This window comes from Cyclopterus lumpus, chromosome 10, assembly GCF_009769545.1.
Source record: "Cyclopterus lumpus isolate fCycLum1 chromosome 10, fCycLum1.pri, whole genome shotgun sequence".
Lineage (NCBI taxonomy): Eukaryota > Metazoa > Chordata > Actinopteri > Perciformes > Cyclopteridae > Cyclopterus > Cyclopterus lumpus.
The window spans coordinates 16,459,949-16,479,361 of NC_046975.1; the positions used below are offsets into that span (position 1 = coordinate 16,459,949).

General features: G+C 40.5%; 3 protein-coding genes across 3 annotated transcripts in view; 2 read left to right on the forward strand and 1 right to left on the reverse strand.

Moving 5' to 3' along the window:
* On the reverse strand, nucleotides 1-11,154 carry slc9a6a (solute carrier family 9 member A6a). The gene is made up of 16 exons (XM_034542975.1): nucleotides 10,220-11,154; nucleotides 8,730-8,929; nucleotides 7,609-7,686; nucleotides 7,361-7,437; nucleotides 7,060-7,172; nucleotides 6,498-6,603; nucleotides 4,825-4,960; nucleotides 4,445-4,550; nucleotides 3,958-4,046; nucleotides 3,312-3,425; nucleotides 2,976-3,087; nucleotides 2,595-2,748; nucleotides 2,233-2,263; nucleotides 2,064-2,149; nucleotides 1,608-1,713; nucleotides 1-1,403 (listed from the first exon to the last, which is right to left on the reverse strand). The coding sequence occupies exons 1-16, from the start codon at nucleotides 10,698-10,700 to the stop codon at nucleotides 1,131-1,133; spliced, it is 2,262 nt and encodes a 753-aa protein (XP_034398866.1). The 5' UTR covers nucleotides 10,701-11,154; the 3' UTR covers nucleotides 1-1,130.
* LOC117738002 overlaps nucleotides 10,682-19,413 on the forward strand; it is an 18,646-nt gene continuing 9,914 nt past the window's right edge. Inside the window, exon 1 of the mRNA XM_034544263.1 lies at nucleotides 10,682-10,975. Within this exon, the coding sequence (XP_034400154.1) occupies nucleotides 10,964-10,975 (12 nt within the window). The 5' untranslated portion in view covers nucleotides 10,682-10,963. The remainder of the gene's footprint in view (nucleotides 10,976-19,413) is intronic.
* taf7 (TAF7 RNA polymerase II, TATA box binding protein (TBP)-associated factor) overlaps nucleotides 11,665-19,413 on the forward strand; it is an 8,312-nt gene continuing 563 nt past the window's right edge. Inside the window, exons 1-11 of the mRNA XM_034542976.1 lie at nucleotides 11,665-11,858; nucleotides 12,765-12,838; nucleotides 12,928-13,006; nucleotides 14,026-14,159; nucleotides 14,337-14,457; nucleotides 14,630-14,688; nucleotides 15,208-15,280; nucleotides 15,971-16,084; nucleotides 16,882-17,076; nucleotides 18,373-18,485; nucleotides 19,046-19,105. Coding sequence (XP_034398867.1) covers nucleotides 11,840-11,858; nucleotides 12,765-12,838; nucleotides 12,928-13,006; nucleotides 14,026-14,159; nucleotides 14,337-14,457; nucleotides 14,630-14,688; nucleotides 15,208-15,280; nucleotides 15,971-16,084; nucleotides 16,882-17,076; nucleotides 18,373-18,485; nucleotides 19,046-19,105 — 1,041 coding nt within the window. The 5' untranslated portion in view covers nucleotides 11,665-11,839. The remainder of the gene's footprint in view (nucleotides 11,859-12,764; nucleotides 12,839-12,927; nucleotides 13,007-14,025; nucleotides 14,160-14,336; nucleotides 14,458-14,629; nucleotides 14,689-15,207; nucleotides 15,281-15,970; nucleotides 16,085-16,881; nucleotides 17,077-18,372; nucleotides 18,486-19,045; nucleotides 19,106-19,413) is intronic.

Genomic DNA, 19,413 nt, shown 5'->3' on the forward strand with positions numbered 1-19,413 from the left:
TGTTTTTCAGGTTCATTTAATGAGAAGTCGCGAAATTAATGCACGATTGTAATATAAAATGTCTGTTCAAAGCTAAATGTGTGACTCAGCTCAAAGTACTTAAGCGCTGTTGCAAAAATTATACAAAACACTTTAAGGTCGTCTGCATTCAGTTTTCACAAAATGTCACGTTGCAGGACTACATTTGGCACTAATCTTTCTGTTAAAACTCCTTTGGATCTCGTTTTCGGTGACATCAGCGTCTACAATAAGATGTAATGTCCCTCTCTAGGTCACAGTCAAAGGTCATTGGGAGAGATCCATAACTTGACATGACATTGCTACACAATATTTACAGGCAAATAGCACAAACTGACAGCCCAAACACCCACTGAGTATATTGCTACCTTTTGGACGCATGTGTCTGTTTAGTTTTTTATATTTCTTTTCTTCTTCTTCTTCTTTTCTTCAAAGGAAAACTACAGCCCATTCTAAACTGGCTTTGCATCCAAGAGCTGATCCAGTCTTGGTTGCCAGGCTTAAAACTACAATTCCCAGGCACTTGATTGTAACAAAATGTACAGTAAAGTTGTCCACTTGGTCAGCATGCCTCTGATGCGCAGAGAGGAGGCAGCAACATTCAAGTTCAGACTCAAAACACAAAAGCCCTCAACCTCCCATAAGAAGAAAACAACAAGCATCCTCAGCATGCATATCAAAGTTATAGTACTCTTGTGATATACTGTACATCAAAAAATTTGCTAGTGGTTGGTACTTGCATTTACACACTATCACATGCTGCTAGACCTCTGTGCAATGCTACAGTAACTTAAGTAGATTCAAGCAAAACTAAGATAAGCTGATTTTCAATTGAATACCCAAAAACCCTGCAAATAAATAAAGACTATATTACAATTATGGCAGATGCCAGAGAGGTGTGGAAACGAGCTGAGCGAGAATGAGGTAGAGACAGTGATTTGCCACGAGAGGAAGTGAGAACATGTAACTGTGAGGAAATGTGTGTGGGGCAAGAGCAAAAGGGAAAAAAGTGGGAGGAATGAAAGCGGGAGTGTCAGGTACTGGTCGCTTGCTCAGCGGCTTGGGTCAGTCCGAGTCGGACGGTTTTCTGGGTCTGCGTTGAAAGACCATCTTCACATCCGCAAGCGGTGGTGGGGGTCCGTAAAGGGCGGGTCAGAGTCATCCATGGGCAGCACCAGGCGCGTGCCCCTCATCACCAGCTCGTTATCTCCATACGTCAACTCTCTGTCCAAGTCATCAGAGGTGGCGGCGCCAGCGAAGGCTGGACCGCCGCTCGTGTGGGAACCTGATGCATCTGTACTGACTGTGATGTCGCCGTAGGCCAGGTTGATATCGCCGTCTGTCAGGATGAGGTCAGAGTCGTCGTCCTTCAACTGGCACTCATTCTGGTGAGAGGGAAGAGGAACGATGCAGATACTCAAACCAAGAAAAGATTGTAACTCTTGTTAGTGATTATTATCAATTAAAAATCTTAAAGTTTCAAACTGGACCTCTGTGCTTCATGATTCATAAAAACAACCTTATTTCATTAGTTAATACTGGATAAATCTTAAACAAAGCCAGAAATAGCTTCCGTATGAGTGTCTGACCTCAAAGGCCTGAGAGCTGGTGAGGAAGCGGGCGAGGGGGCCGCAGCAGGGAGGCAGCGTGGCTGTGAGAGGGGGGCCGCTGTGAGTCAGGATTGGCTTCAGGTAGCTGGAGAGGGGGCTCGAGTCAAGGACGTATTACAAAGAAAACAAGCATTAAAAGTGAGTGGTGAGAAGCAACATACAGATAAAAATATCCTCAAAACGCAAGTCATTTAATTAGGTAATTTACCTCAAATACATGAATGACCTTTATATTACACAGCCTATAAAAGAGATACTTTGACTTCAAGTCTATACTGTACATGGTGCTCCCTCTGCTGTCTCACACAGTGAACTACAGTAGTCCTCACTGGAGCAGGTTTGATGCTACGAGCGGTCATCTCGTAGCCAACAAACAGTTGTTTTCTGATGTTTATGACACTGATGAAAAACTAGACAGTTGCTGCCAAAGGATACTTGTGGTCAAAGTTGTACCAAATTCTGAAAAGCCAGGCACTTTCTTGTTTGGTGGTTTTTCTCTCTGAGCCTTCAGCAATACTCATCTGTAAAAACACAGAAAATGCAGTTTAGGCATTTTCTTACAGTCACATCGCAGCAATAAGGATCTCACAGGGGCCAAACTTACAGAGTTATCTTGATCAGAGTCCACTCCCACTCTGTTAAAGGAAGACAAACACATGTAAACCAACTGCAGTTATAAACTGTCGCAGCAGAACAGTGTTGTGAAGCGTTTCTTCCCCATTTAGCAAGTTCCTGAGCAGCAAGGTTGCATGTAAAGGTGGGCGTACTGTAAACAGCCTTAAGCCTTCACCAGCGCAGAGACAAATGTTTTAACCTGATGAACCAGTTGAACATGGGGCTCATTATATCCAGACAAACAAAAGCATTTGATGAAGTACGTTTCTTTGACATCTTAAATACCCGATGTGTTTTCAACAAATGCTAACTGCAAATCCAGTGGGTTAGATGAGTGAAGGAGAGGCCTACCGAATATTCTGGCAGGACAACATCTGGGTGGTGCCACCTCCACAAACCCAAACTGTAAAGAAGACCACGAGCAGAGTGGTGGAAAACATCATCTGACGGGCGTATGTCGCCGTGTCCCTGATGGACAGGGCAAAGGTCATTGCTCCTCGCAGTCCTGAAGAGCACAGCACAGAGAATGTTACACACAAACAAGTACGCAATCTCCTATAAAAGACTAATTCAGTGATCTGTGTTTATAAGCCTGTGTCGGTTATCTTTTAATCTACTAACAGTGAGCTGCAAGAAGCTAGTAAATTCTTATCTATTCTGTTTTTTTTTTTTTTTTTTACAGTGGTCACAGTATACACAATAAATGACTTCTTCAATCTGTGTGCCACTAACCCGCAAACATCATCATGTGCTGGAAGTTGGATCCGATCTTGTTGCGTCGTCCCAAATTAAGCAGGAACGAGAGAGGGTAGATGTTCGCGGCTCTTCCCAGAAACACTGCCACCTAAGTGGGAACGAGGTTAAGGAGAGGACAACAGAGAGCTAGTGAAGTCTCCTCACCCCCTACCAAGCTCATTCACCGCCCCTTTAAATCCATTACCGCTTGGGGGTTAGTTGTAATGCTGTGTTATCTTTCTTCCTCTACGCTCTAAGATGCAAATAGACAGTTGTTGCAAAGGGTTATATCAGGCTTTGTGTGCACCAGATAGTTTCACATGCAAAAGATACAAAAGCTCCAACGATGAACATGGGATTAAAGACATGGCTCTGGAAGGTAAACAGCGTCAGACCCATGTAGGAGAAAATGAAGTTCTCTGCCAGGAAATTTAGCAACTCAAACAGCTGCAACACAAGAGAACTGGTTTAGAGAACAGCAACCAAATTACATTCAACAGAAATCACAGTTGAACACACTTTGTGGCTTGAACGGCTCATTCAAACTTAAAAATCAAAATGTCAGTGCTCAAATAAATCCATTTATTTTATTTCATTACATTTGAAAGGAAAACAATGTTTTTAGTTTTGGATTCTCCATTTGTTGATAACAATAAAATATGGTTCTCCTTTCATGAAACCATGTTACATTGTGTATATCTAGTGAAGAGGAGAAGGGTACAGGGTTCAACGCAATAGGTGAATTGCAGATTTATCAGTTCTTGACCGCTGAAGGTGGCTGAGCTACACAAAACTGTATATCTCAACATTAAAACACATTATTATGTTACCAATTTATAGCTAGTAAACTGACATGTTTATTAGTTGTGTAACATTTTCATAAAGTTTAAATCTGGTCACTCATTTTTTGTTACCGTCAAAATAAAAGCACAGACATTGAAAAGGAAGAGAACGAGCAGGTGTGTGGATGGAGCCTGACCTGTTTGGTCCTGTCCTGGGAATCAGGAGACAGGTTGTTGAAGGTGTAATGAGCCTGAGTGATGCCACAGAACAGCACAGCGACCACACCTGCAACACACCAGGAGGGATAGAAATACAGAGATCAATAAACACGGATTATTGACAACAACAATCTCAAAGGTTATAATTTGAATACATTTCTGTTAATTCACTATCTATAGCAGAATGAAGGAACACAATAGTGATTGAGCCAATGGCCCACTGATGAAAGCTCTTGCATTTCTTTGCAGTTTTATGAACTGGCTGTTTGTGGCAACATTACCAGGGAAAGATCAGCAGTGAATTCTGGGAAGTGAGATCCAATACGTGGCTAAAGAGCAGTTTTAAGAAAATATTTTTGGGATTGTGCCCAGATATTATTTAATTACTAATAAATTACAGATTAAATTACAGTAAACCATCATTACCATGTCCGTTTCAGCGCTGTGTGTGTGTGTGTGTGTTACCTGTGAAGCCACAGGCTTCAGCCAGCAGGAATGTGCTCCATGACATGAGGAAGAACAGAGCCGTCTCCAACAGCTGGAAATCCCTCAGCTTGGTGAACTTGGTCACGTACGGACAAGAAGTCAAGGAGTTTAATGAAGACACTACAGAAATTCACATTATAAACATCATAACAATTATAACATATCATCAAATGGTAACACCTGGATATTACTAACAATTGAGTAATAAGTTCAGATCTAATTTAACATGCAAGTGCTTATGCTTTGTAAACATGCTCCAGAGGATGCATTTTACATTACTCACTATTTACTTGTCTTCTTAGGAAAGTTTTAGAAATAGATATTTCTAATATATTAATTAATTAATTAATAAAAGATATGAGAGCAGTGACGACCCCGGTGGCCACTCCCAGAGCAAAGGAGCCACTGAAAACTCCGAGGAACATCCCAAAAGACTTCAGCAACGCCACGAACTCAAACGTGTTGTCCCCTTGTGGCTGGTAAGCTACTATAGACCTGAAATTACACGAGGACAGAGAATGTAAATCAAGTCAATCATTAAGATTAATAACTGTAGACTGGAGGTCACAGAGTTGCACATAAAAGGTCAGAAATTAAAATGAAAGCTAGAAAACAGTGAATGTCGAAGGCACTTGTATAATATGATGTAACTACCTAACATGTACTGTAAATATGCTTCTCATTAGCAAATATCTTTCTCATATAAATGTAGGTCTCCTAATGTAGAGTAACAAAAGAGTTTCACTCTATTTGGATAGTTCAGTGTTAGTACTCAACTTATAACAAAGTGGCTTCCTGCCGAAGTGATATTACTGTGTGGAAATAAGTTGAGATATGTAATCCATTCGTGAGACTGCATGCATGCAGGTTAGTTTGAGGTCAAGTTGTCTTTGCAAGGGACATGTTCTCATAACTCCTGTGCAGGGGTGGAGCAATAGATTAAATACTAAATGTTATGGTGTTACTGACATTATTGTAACAACCAACAATGAAAAGAAGAAAGGGACTTGTTTTCCCCAAACAGGTTGGTATAGGCACAAATGGCAAATATAACCTTGAAACTTGAAACTTGAAATACACATCTGCCGGGTAGAAAGAGAGACTGCAGAGCAAGTTCCTTCCTCTAAGATAATTTAGTTCTATTAAAGTGATACTGCACTGAAGTCTGCTTTGAAGATGGTGAGGACAGACAAGGCAGTGACACAACAGTCTCATTGACATATCTGTGTTGCAGCTACAATGCACTGAACAGCATGTTTTTAATCATAGAAGATGAAACCAAATCAACTTTGTGTTTGTGCAACACTGAACAATCTCAATAAAGTAATTAAAGAACAAGATGATAGTTCCCATCAAACTTGGCTCAAATAGCTTTTGCAGCAGAATTATGCTAAATTCAGCAGGAAAAAGCAATTGTTCAAATATCTTGCTGAGACAGTTTTGCTATATAAATATAGTGAAAGTGATACATTTAGCCTCTCCATTCACAGCCCCCAATCATAACAAATCACCAGGCATTTTGTCTTTCAGCATCCCTGGCATCCTGCCTCCTTCTGGGCTCCGTTAATAGACAACCTCCTCAATAAGAATGGGAATGTTTTTGTCACGACATCAAAAAAACAGTTTATCAAAAAATAAATGAATACATAAATAAATATTCTCCGGTTGAAGCAAGCAGAGTCAAAAAGCAAATGGCCGTAGATTTGTCATGTTTGTCCCAAGGCACACAAAAGGCACACAAAGCCGTTCTCTACTCAGTTCACCCGGCTGCCTGCTATTATACATTTACAATTCTGTGGAAATGCAGTTCCCACGAATGTCCCATGCAGAGGAGGAGAAAAACAAAAGTGTGTTAGTTTAAAGACCACCTCGTGTTTAGCATGGCATTAATGAGATGCTGTTATCAGGTTAGTTAAAAGGTCACCCACCGGCGGATCGATACAAAAGCATGACTTGCACTTTTCCATTTCTCTCATTCAGGCTGGTTTTGGGATAGATAGTTTGAGTGTGATGTTATATTAAGACGACTTACGAGGACAGAATCAAGGCCACCGCGTCGTTGAGCACACTCTCTCCAAACAGCAAAGCGTACAGATCCACGTCTACCTGCAGCTCGTTGAAGATAGCCAGGACCGTCACTGTGAACCAACAGGAACACAGGACATGAGTTTGGTATTCGTCCATGTTGGAACTGAAGCACATAATGATACACATCACTGAGGAAGGCTGAAACTGTGATTCAATTCTATACCTCATAATAAAACTGTCAAAGTTTATGTGAATGATTAACATATAGATTAGCTTTACTTTTACTTCATAGAAATAGAAAATAATAGAAGCATTACGATGATACGATTAAACAAACTGCAATTTTGGAATTTAAAATGACAATAAATTGAAGGCAAACAAGTATTTATTGAATTTTGTTTTATTTTCTGAGCTTTCCCCCTAACAAGCTTCCCCACTGTGTTTTTTTCTTCTTTTACCAGCTTTGGATCACATGTCGGATTATTACGAGTATAATATATTCAACTTTGACAACACTTTGGCTTTATGATGAATTGCGAATCCAGGTAAATATTAAGCATACATACCAGGGTCAGTGGCTGAGACGATGGCTCCAAAGAACAGACAATCAGTGAAGAAGAAGTCTCCTCCCAGCTGTCCCACCTGCTTCATCAACACCACGCAGCCGTACATCAGCAGCCTGATGGAGGAACAGTAGGTGGTTTGGCACATCATCATAAACAACACTGACTTTAGTGGCATTACGGGCAAATTACCACCACAATAATTGACATGTATGAAAACTGCTCTGCGCCGTACGTGTGAAATCAGAACGGTGGATGTTTTTCGTAGCATTCGTTGTTTTTTGTTGCCAATTATTATTCTTACCCAATAACAAAACAGGAAACAACTGTCCCCAGGAAGGCATAAGCCAGGATGGATCCCATGTTACGGAAAAAGTGTCTCTGAAAGACAAAACGATTCAGTCATCTGATCTGCATAGTGACAATAACCATCATCGGCCTCTGAAGACGTTCGTACATACGTGGATTTTAGCAAAAGAAGACATCAGGAGTCAAACGTGTTAAAAATGTTCACATGTTGTCAACAGTACAGACAATAAAATACTATTGTACCCTTTTCAAGCTGTAGCCAGCGTGGAAGATGATAGGTGGCAGGAGAATATTGAAGAACACTTCAGGGTCAAAGGTCACCTGAATCAAACACAGAGAGAAAGACATTTAATGGATACTTGGCTTATTGGATACATAACTTAGTTGACAAATCATAAATGACCCATTTGTGTTAGTATGAAGTATCTCCCATGACAACCGACAAAAAGTTATTATAATAGTGGCAAGATGGAAGAAGAGGACAGCTTCTGTATGCAGGCAGACCAAACACATTACGACTAAAACCAGTTGTTTTGTTGCTGTAAATATGTTCAATATAATTCAATATAGTTCAAGTTCAATATAATTCATAACAGAGAACATCTTATGGTGATGTACATCCTGTGCAACCAAATGACTAACAATTCTACCATACTAATCATACTAAAACAAGTAACACGTTTAGTATGATTTTCAGAGTAATATAGTTATCTTAGCAGACAACTTTAAAGTTCTAGTCTTCAAAAATGCACAGCAGCACGACTAAAGCGTAATAGGTTTTTTTTTTTTATATGAACAGTCCAAGTGACCCTCAAGCAAAAGGCACCTGTCTTTCATCAATATTTGTCAGTAACATTTTTATATTACATTTTTCAGAGAGCAGAATCCTGCCACTTATTTTAACAGAAGAACACTTTTTTTTTTTTAAATAAAAGACTTATCATACTTTGTGGAATGCATGCTGCATAAAAGATACAAAACCAGATAATATATTGTACTAAGGATGCAACGAATCAATACTTCCATTCTGGATTAACAAGATTTTCTGGATTAACTGGTCAATAATTGTGTCTATAAAATGTGAGCGGTGAAAATATAAAGTCATGTAAGTCGAAAGTAACGTCTTCAAGCTGGACCCTTTGTCACAAAACAAAAAAGCTCCAAATAGCTGCCAATTTTTATTTTTTATTTTAACTAATCAATTTGTGAAGTGATTGATTTTGCTCTACATTGTACAGTTGCAACATGAGCAGCAGAACAATCTATAATAGTTTAGTACTGTGGTGGCATTACAGTATAGTAGCACAGTCCGGACATAACATTACAAACGATCAGACATTTCAAACACTATTGACGGTCTGTACCTTTCGCAGCATCTCATTATCTTGTATATCGTTCAACTCGCTGGCACCGATCTCTCCTTTCAAAGTGTACTCGTAGAATTTTCCACTGACGTTGACCAGCAGAGTGGCGGGGCTGGCATTAACGTGGCAGCTCATTGTGACGTTGCTAATGTCCCGAGGAACGTGGATGCCGTAACGCAGGACCACGCCGACAAGTACGCCTGGGAGAGAATACAGGCGAGAAGAATAGGACACAGAGGGGAGAGAGGTGATTAATGAGAGACGAGTATTGAAAGGAGGCCAACGTGGACGAGGAGGTGGCACTAGTGAAGCGAGCAAGAGGACTTTTTTTAATGGAAAAGAAATGGAGAGAAGGTTAAATTAGTAGCCTGAAAAAGCCAGGCTGAATGACTTGTGATGAGCTTTTGCAAAGAAATCTGAAAAAGATAGAGATTGAATGGACCATTGTGCCGGACAAATATTGTCTTTAGATGATGACAACAACAACATAACAACTCAGGTATTTTCAATTACTCTGGCTTTGACAGGTGATAGTTAAGTCGGAAGGGAAGTTGAGTGAAACTATGTTGGTAATTATACAATATTGCCAAAAACGTTGTGCTTATCAAAATAATAATGTGCAAGTTGAAACCAAAAACGGCAAGTATCGGAGCTGACAATCAAGCACAGGTTGTACATGCCAACTCTTATCAAGCAGGAAAAGCCAACACTGTTCAGGATGGCTCTGTGCCATTTAGGTGCTCCACTGAGCCAGCATGGAAACACCTGGACACCTTTAACTAGACACACATAGACAAGAGAATACTGGATTTGGACAGTGGAGGCCTAAAGTTTAAAGAAGCAGGCTTGTGGACGGAAAGTCCTTCATACCAACTTCTAACTTCCAGGTGTGAAACTGCAACTGTGGGGAAAAACAAAAAAGGTGAAGGAAATATCATCTTTCCCTACAAACTTAAATAAAACCTGGCTCATTGAACAATCAAAAAGGTAAAATGCTCGGACTACAGCATGAGTAACTCCTCCATCCAGAGACTTATCTTAGAGGTCAGCTCAGGAGAAGTGTTTGGAATAACTCACTAGAAATGTGGGTGGTGGTCAGGTGGAGGAAGGGTTTAAGTCGGCGTCAGAGTGAAGGACAGTCAATCACATCGTGTGCGTGCAGCCTGCTCCACGTGACGTCCTCCTCTAGCACGTTCATCCCTGGCCTTACCAGACCTCGAGAGTAGAGTGAAGCTTGTTCATGGTGCGGTGGACACAAATACAGAGCTGCGAGGTGTTTATATTACCGTAACTACGCTCGTTACCTTACAGCCTCCAACCTAAAACCGCCTGGTGCCTAAATATACGTAACGTGCGCCACAACGCGGCAACTTATCGCCGTCGGTTGGACGAATGACGCCAGATATTGACATGGAATCGTATTTAAATCTAATTATTATCACTAAATGAGAGTAATGACACTGCTGAATTGTTCAGCTGGAGCAGCTCACCATAAATCATCGCCAGTCCAGTTTCGTGCAGGAACCTGAACCGCCGGTGTTTGAACAGCCAGATTGTCAGGATGGTGAGGGTGAGGAGCATGATGAAGATGAGCAGGTCCGCGCTGTCCTGCCTGTGGCTCTCCTCGACCCGTTTCTCCGTAACCATGTTCTCCATGGCACTGTCCTCCTCCCGAGACGAAGATGCTCGGCAAACACAGATGCTCACAGACAGGCTCACGAGCACGAGCAGCCACAGCGTCCTCGTCGCCCTCCGGGCCCCGTTGACAGTCGCTTTAAACACCATGTTAGCTTGATGCAGTGTCGTCCTGGATAATAAGCAAACTTTGTGCTGATATGATTCACGAACCGGGGGGAGAGCAAAAAAATACGACACAAGAGAGGTGTCGATTCCGGCCCGGAAGTGAAACAGTTTCTTTTTTTTCTCTTCTCCAGAAAGTGTACGTTGTTTATTTCGGTGTAAAAGCACCATGACAGGAAGTCGCTAGTTTAAATACAGATTAACAGACAGATCGTAACGTAAATAAATGTGTGCGATTGTGTATTAACACCGTTAATGATGTTGTTGTTTATCTTGAGACATTTCGGTACCAGATGATAATAGTTACAAATGGCGACTCTTAATTTGAAATCGCGATTTTCCATTACATTCAATAGGAAACAATTGTTTATGCGTTTCTGTTATATTGTCCAACTTGGCTCTTTTTACAATACATAAATCACAACTATAAAAACATGAGTTGCCAAGTAAGTGATATTGAGTTGAGAAACATCTATTTTTAAAAATGATTTTCGTATGTTTTTCCCCGTCAGAAAACGTGTCTATGTAACAAGTCTCGCGATTCAAAGTACAACGTCTGAATTAGTGTGACGTTCGTGTTTATCGGACGTAATATTCGTATAGCGGATTCATACTTGAACCTTGAATCTCCAGTCCTGAAAAAATATGTCTGTAATATATAACATTTATGGATTTGAAAATAACACATAACATAGGATGTGTGCTAGTTTGCCAGTCAAACAGTAACACCAAAATACTTTACAGAGTCAGACAGACAGTGTAGTGCTCCACAGAGTCAGACTTCATAGTGCCCCATAACAACGTCACCAACATTCAAAATACAGAATGACAAATGCAAATGTTACAACCACGTCACAGAATTGTTCTTGTTTAACTGATCCATATAAGACCGTATGAAGGGTGTCTGAGCCTGCAGTCTATGGGCAATGCACGGCAAACATACCCTTCTGGTCCTATATTCATTCATTCATTTGTTTTATCTGCATGTCGTGCCAAGCATTTGGCAAATCACATGAGATTACTAGACCCTAATATGTTTTATAACTCTTCCCTTTGCACGTACATAGCATGTGGAAAAAGTAAATCAAAACAGAAAAACATGTTAGTGATATTAGAAATGTCCGAGGGGTACCTGAATGTATCACCTGCCTATCCACAGTCACTCACTATTTGGTTCGGCCATGCCCGTGAGCTTTGTGTAACGCTAGCTAGGTGGTGTTGTTTTTTCATCGCAAAGAACATATCTGGGAGTTATTATTATCGTCTGAGGATTTGTATGCACCTGCGGCGTCCACATTACAAAAACGAAGATGACATCTAAACTGAAAGGTACGTTAAAAGCTAGTGTCATTTTATTAGCTTCTAAGCTAACGATAGCTAGCCCTGTTTTGTAAACACACAAGAAAATACGCGAGTATTTCATTGCTTCAATATGTGAACAACAGTGTTCACAACCCAACGTTTTTAACGTTAGCAGTTTTATTAACGTAGTTAGTCTGTAGCAATATACACAGGTCGCTACACCAACAGATAGAAACGTTATAACTAACTTAGTTACTACCTACGATTTATAATTAATTAGCTGTATTCACCTGTCGTTTGCGCTGACAAAGCAAATTGTATTGCCACTTCATAAGGCGTAAATCAAGATAATCTTAGTGAACTAGTCCTGGATCACACACTTGATTGAATCTTACACATTAGCTAAGTGATTCATACTAAGACGTATCAAATTAAGTTAAATGAGTCTTTTATTATAATAATAATAGATGCATGAAATATGACTTACGGTTGGCTGTTCATATAGTGATGGTTTTAGTTTGACTATATTATTTATAAGGAATCAAAAGTTAAAACTAACATATGATAAACAAAAATAAATATGCAATATTTCTGTATGTTTTTTTATATTATCCAACAATGCGATAAACTGAATGTATTCCAAGACGATGTTATGTAAAACAAGAATCGTGCATGTAACAATGCAGTATATACATTTAGTAAAGATGTAAAACAAGTACACATTTATAATGTGTTTTAATCGCAGTATTTCTAATGTTATTTCAAAATAAGCAAAGAGAGTACCCTCATTGTATTACGTAAACCAGATAGATTGAGCTGTATTGCTGCACAAGTCAACCAATACTGTGTTTATTTAGTACATTGTCATTTTATAAATGTGTACCAACCATCCTGGAAGCTATTTCACAGCTTGATGTGTTTTCATTCTTGCAGGGAAGGTCGGCTCAAAGAATAAGGAGGATGCACCTTATGAGTTGGAGAGCCAGTTTGTCATGAGGCTTCCTTCGGTGAGACATGCTGAAACATATTATTTCTAATACATTAAAATGTGACCATGTGCTGAAAATGTTGTGGATTCATTGTTTTTCTTGTACAGGAGTACGCTTCAACAGTGAGAAGGATTGCCCAGTCAAGCAGTATGAACATTAAAGACAGACTCACCATTGAGTTGCACCGTAAGCTGATTTTATGTCTGACCTGCGTGACATCACTGTCTTACCAATCATCATCATCATCAATATGAAAACTGATAACATTTTGAAATGTAGTCCAGCACTTTTATTTTATTTTTTTGTCTTTTCACCACAGATATAATACATATATATATATATATATATATATATATATATATATATATATATATATATATATACAGAAATATAAAACGAGTAAATAAAAAGGGGGGATCTGGTTTGCTCTGTCCTCTCAAAAACTTGATAAATCCTGATAACCATTCAAGCATTCTTGTGTTATCGTTGACGTGTAAACACTGTCCATTTTGCCCACTTCTCACGACATTGTTCCTCTTGAGCTATGATTCTGTGAGTTAACACCTCCATATCAGTCACGATTTTCAACCATCCATCATGTGATGGTGGTTCAATCGTGTGCCATCTCTTCGTAATAGGCTTTTTACTAGCTGCTAGCAGAATTCTCAGCAGATACCGGTCTTCCCCTAACACGGTATCTGTTGTCATATTACCAAAGTAAAGAAACATACATGACTTGGGTGTGTCATAGCCTAGAATTTTGACAGTAACCTTATGGACATTTCCCCCAAACTGTACAATTTCCGGGCATAGCCAAAATATATGAGAATGGTCTACATTTACTGCCCCACATTTCCTCCAACATGGTTGACCAATAGATAGACATTTGCTTGTAATTTGGGGAGTAATAAAAAATCTAATTATATTTTCCCAGCACTTTTAAAATGTAAATACTGTATTTCTATAGTAAAACTAAGATTGTCAGTCTTTGTAATGTGTCATCAGGGATTCACTGATATATTGTATACTAGTAACTCGTCTAAATTCATACTACCAAATAGATCAAATATTCTCAAACAATGTTTTGTACCTGTATTGGTAATCTCTGTTTGTTTTGTTTTTTTCAACAGTACATACAGTGTCCAAATGGCAATGGTTACTAATGTCTCACACTGACATGTGTATGTTATTCCTCTTCTTTGTAGCGGACGGTCGTCATGGCATTGTAAGAGTAGACCGCGTCCCTTTGGCCTGTAAACTGGTGGATCTACCCTGTATGATTGAGTCTCTAAAAACAGTGGACAAGAAGACATTTTACAAGACTGCTGATGTTTGCCAGGTAAAACACTACAGTGACATAAAATGTAGGACGTATGCCTCATAGGATTCAAGTATAGGATGACGTTTGTAAATAATACGATTATGTGACGTCTTTTCTTGTTTGTTCTAATACTGTAGTACCTTAATTAGCATAATTCAGAGTCATTTACCATTAATTTCTCCATCGATGGGTCAGATGCTGGTATGTACACTAGATGGAGACCTTTACCCTCCTTTAGAGGAACCGACTGGAACCGACCCCAAGAGCAAGAAGAAGGACAAAGACAAAGACAAGAAATTTGTTTGGAACCATGGCAGTAAGTAGAAAAATATCTACACACAATGCTTTTCTAAGCCGTCAGTGCTGAAAAACTTGCGGGGGAAAAAAAAAGAAAGAAAAACCTGCATCAGCAATGCAGGAGCATCATTTCCCCTCCACAGCTAATTGAGCCATTTTGACTTCACTAATCCTGTTGTTTTGGTCTCCAGTCACCTGCCCTCTGAAGAATACGCGGAAGAGAAGATTTCGGAAAACTGCGAAAAAGAAGGTTTTGACATTTTAATTTTGCCTTAGCCACTCTCCACCCTTTCCCATCCATCTCTTCAGCATCCGGTCTGATGATCCATCTCTTTCCTAGACTCTCTTCCAACAATACATTTACATTTTATTAAACAGGAACTGTGGTGAAAGTGAAAACTAAGATTTACATACATATACATATATATATATATATATATATATATATATATATATATATATATATATATATATATATATACATATACATTTCCGTCTTAGTTTGCCCCAAAGGCATTTGAAAAATCAATTTCACTATTGCTTTGATCAAAGTGAAAGCGAGTGTGGTACTACACTTCTACTCTGTCTTTTGAATAAATCTTCCTGAAGGTGCACAGCCAAGCCATATTGATTTGGCCCCTTCTGTTTTTAATCGCTAATGTGCTTCCTGGCATGCCGCCAGCTGGTGTGTGAGAGAGTGAGACAGAGGAAGAGAGCGAGAGAGATTCTGCTAACATTACTTGTAACCCAATCTGCTTTTCTCTTGCAGTACATTGAATCCCCTGATGTGGAAAAGGAGGTGAAGAGATTGCTGAGCACAGACGCCGACGCTGTCAATGTCCGTATCTTTTTAGACACCGACACATATTCTGCACGTCCATTCTGCAAAGCCGAAAAAGATAACCAAACAATAGTGTAGCCAAGCAAAACGGCACTGGTGTTTATTCTCATATAACAATGATGTAGAATCAGATGGAGATTGGTGTGAATGTGAAATCTAACTCTAGCCGAGACTTTTAAGACACTTCAGGTAGTTTTTACGTTATTTTGAGGACAAACGTAACCTCGCCCCCATCCAACGTCCAAAATAGGTTGATCTAAGGCCCGAGTGGGTGTCCTGACTCCTGCCAGGCTCACCTGACTTGACTCTGTCTAATGCCTTTTGTGAGAGATGCACTTTGCAAGGAGGCCATTAGCGCTCTAATGAAACTCTAAACTTGCCCGACAGAATAAGAGCACAGCAGGGCCGCTCTGAGTGCCTGCTTGCTGTGTGTTAATTGAGATGGACTGTTCATTATAATTGCTTAGTTGCTCACAGTGAAGCTAGATTCTAATGATAGTTTTAGCGTTTGCATGCAGCAGCAGACATGCACATGACACAATAATTAATGTTAAAGTAGAGGCAGCTCCTGTGGAACATCATTTGCTTTTTACCCTTCAAGTCTACTTGAAAGAAGAGTTTTGAAAGACAATGAATCTTTTAATGTAGGACTTCTGAAAATGGCGTTTTGACCTTAACACATGATGATCAGGATGGGAAATCATAGCAGAAGACGAGTCCAAGGAAGCAGATCAGCACGGCTCTCTGGCCAACCTGGACTCCTCGCCTGGCACCTCGGGACACAAGATGGGTCATGGGTCGTCTGGTAAGTGAAACATGGTTTTCATAAATGAATCGTAATGAGTGAGGTATCGTGGTGTCAGAGTGCATGCCGGTTCCTTCACTCAGTTAAAGCTGTAAACGGGCTGCATATTTCTACCAAGTGATACAGCCTGATCGATACGTGTTTGAGGCATATACATATATAAATTATCAATAGTTTAAAGATGTGATGAGATGGATCTTCTTATATACATATTTGTACATCAACACAAAACACCGTTTGATATCATCCGATTAATTGGTCAAGCACTACCAAGCGAGGTCATATTCGATAAACCCGGCCTGTCTGTTTTCGTTCTGGTTTAAGAATATGCAGCTCCTTTTAAAATTGCCATAGACCTGAGTGTACAAAGATTTATTTGATACTCTCCTCACATTGCCAAAGGCTGCAACGGTTTCCATCTTCATCTCTAACGTGCCTTGTCACTCTCGATGGCCTCTGGCCCAGTGGTCTGAAATGGAAATAGAGCGAACCTAAGCATTAGTTACTTTTTGGCTTTAAGATTATTTTAACCCCCTGGATTCCCCAAAATTCCTTCTTAATTCCAAAAAGCATACTAATTGCTTACACTTACAGGTACTTCAGTGAGGTTGGTTCATTCTTTGGTGATTTCTACTGAAGTTGTTATTTGCCATGTAAGAGTTGTTCACATTAATCTTACCTGGTTTATGCCATATGAGACATTATCCCTAACTTCTGTTTGAATTCCAGCAATTGTTCCAGTTGTTTCCATCTTTGTGTCCATGTTAATAACACTAATGTGCATTCCGCATGGCCAGCCCAGCGTGACGAACTGAGGGAGATCTTCAACGACATCAGCAGCTCCAGTGAGGATGAGGAGGACGAAGGGGACCGGCACGAGGACGAGGACCTGAATATCATGGACACGGAGGATGATCTGGTCCGACAGCTCCAAGAGAAACTCAACGAGTCTGATTCTGCACAGCATGAAAGTGATAGAAACAACCAGATAGGTGAGTTCTGCACAAATCTTGAAAATTATTTTAAAAGTGTTTAAAAATCCATCACATATCAAATGGTTTCCCGCTCTGAAAACGATGGTGGAATATTGTAAATCAAGCACAAGTTGAAACCATATGACCTACGGATGTTTTCCCATATTGGGGGAAGTGCATATTTATTTACATCTGTTGTAAAATTAGGCTTGTGCGCATGTTATTCTGGAAAGCGTGTGGGTGTGTGTGTACCTCGTCGGAGGAAGTGAGTGCAGCACAAATCTTTGTGTGAATGCTGATTCGTTGGTAAAACTTGCAATTTATTTTTCAGTCGTACCGGTCATGGCCGAGAATTTGCTTGCTGATTTCATAACAGACCTGTTTGCTAGTTATAGTCCGACATGAAATCTAATTAATCCGCCTCAGATACTTCAAGGCGGATCTACAGTCTACTTCAAAGCAGAGATACAAAATAACCTTAGCCAGGTGTTAGGACTTGATCACAACTGAGTTTTCTAGGTCAGACAACACGCACTCATGAGTAGCCGTACTTTCACTTCAATGCACGTGCTGCGCTCTCGCCCACAGAGAAGCAAACACCAACCGCTCTCCTCCTCAAATAACCGGTCTGACAGGTGTTGTGGCTCAGCGTGCAGCTCAGACAACTGTCCAGCCCGACAGCTCAATGCTCCCTTATCTACATACATGGAGCTGTCGGTCAGCAGCACGACCGGTCAGATCCGCCGTAGCAGCCCAGTGGAGCCTTTCACGATGCGCTGGAGTCTGGCTGTGTACGTTTCAGGCAGACCTGCAAAGTTGTGATAAATGGGTCTGCAGGGACTGGCATATTCGATGGCCTCTATCAGAGGATTGAGAGTCAGTTGGAGGAAGCACAGGATAGACTCAATTAGCTTGGAAGATAGTTGATGATATATGGAGCCACAGGTTGTTGTTGTTGTGAGGCACTATCACTTTGGTTGGATTTAATGAGAACCCTGTGTGGAGCCCGGAGCAGACTGATTTGGTTGTGTCTTTTAGTGCTTCGGCCTGCTGGCTCACATCCTTTTAAATGGATTTGATGTTCCTATTAACCGCAATTTGTCAACTGAATTGGAGGCATCCTTGTGGTTCAACAAGCATATACGGTGTATATTCTTATCTTTATTGCTTTGTCGGTGAAGTGTTGCTGTCAAATTATTTCACATCATCGCTCACCAGCTTTTTCTGCCCACTCTTCTCTGCACAAGAAAGCATAAGCAACTCGTTGTCTGAGTGACAGTAGTAATGTGTTAACCTCCTGCTGTTTTCCTGCAGTTATGGAATACCAGTTGCAGATCAATAGCGTCAAAACCAAGCTTCAGGACACCCGAGCCCGAAAGAAACAGCAGGAGGAGCTCATCATGAAAGTGGAAAACCAGGCCCTCAAAGTAAGCAATGAACTCACACTCACACAGATTGTTCTTCTCTCTCACTGTTTTAGAAACTAGGTCTGCATGTACAGAAACATAAACAAAAACATGCAGAAGAGCTTGGAGGCAGAAGTCTTCATGCAGCATAAGTTCTCTCAACGGTGATGTGAAAACATAAAAATAGCTTATTACACTGTGATTTTGCCTTGAATATGGCATGTGTCCCATCAGCCCTCTAATATCATGCTATGTGGGAAAAAAATGGCATGAAAATGAATTGTTCTGCCAAGCGCTCTTTGGTGGAGAGTGAAACATGAGTGGACATGGCCCTTTTTGCGTTGCCATTTAGAGCTCTCGTTGCCCGTGGTTTTGGGACCTTCGAAGCCCAATCTCCAGTCGTTATTATCACAGTTGCAGGGGAAAGGTCAGCTGACTGTGACTGGCATTCCAAGTGGCCTTTCTGTCAGAGAGGAGATGGTGACATGAGAAGCCCACGCAGACATGTGTAAAGCCATCACAATGTAATGAGGCTCAGTGTGACTCGAACAAATCTTGTTTGTCTCTCTCTCTTCTCACAGAACCGCTTCCAAGCTTTGTTGGATGAGATTGTTCAGCAGGAGGAGCGGGAGATGGAGCAGGTGAGAACTCTTTTCCTTGAAGCCAAGGACCAGCGCCTCGCTGTCAACTCTACAGCTTACAGCACTTTACATGAATTAATCTTGTATGAATGTCAAATACCATGTTAGCAGATGGCATTGTGCTTGCTGTCCTTTTGAGAGCCAACAATGTTCATGCCTGCTGGCAAAATTCAAAATTGAATTTGTCAGCAACTACCAGTGGAGTCCTTTTTGCAGCTATGGCATAGTGGCCCACTGTCTTGCGTCATTTTTTGTATTGACAATTGAAGGCGGCAAATTAATGTGAAAAGACATGTTAATCATCATCC

Bases quoted from the DNA above. Each gene is read 5' to 3' on its own strand.
- slc9a6a (XM_034542975.1), bottom strand. From the start codon at position 10,700: ATGGTGCTTTTACACCGAAATAAACAACGTACACTTTCTGGAGAAGAG. The intron at 7,173-7,360 runs GTAAGAATAATA...TTCCTCCATCAG, and splicing joins GTTTCCTGTTTTGTTATTGG to GCTGCTGATGTACGGCTGCG. The intron at 4,961-6,497 runs GTAAGTCGTCTT...GTGTAATTTCAG, and splicing joins GTGGCCTTGATTCTGTCCTC to GTCTATAGTAGCTTACCAGC.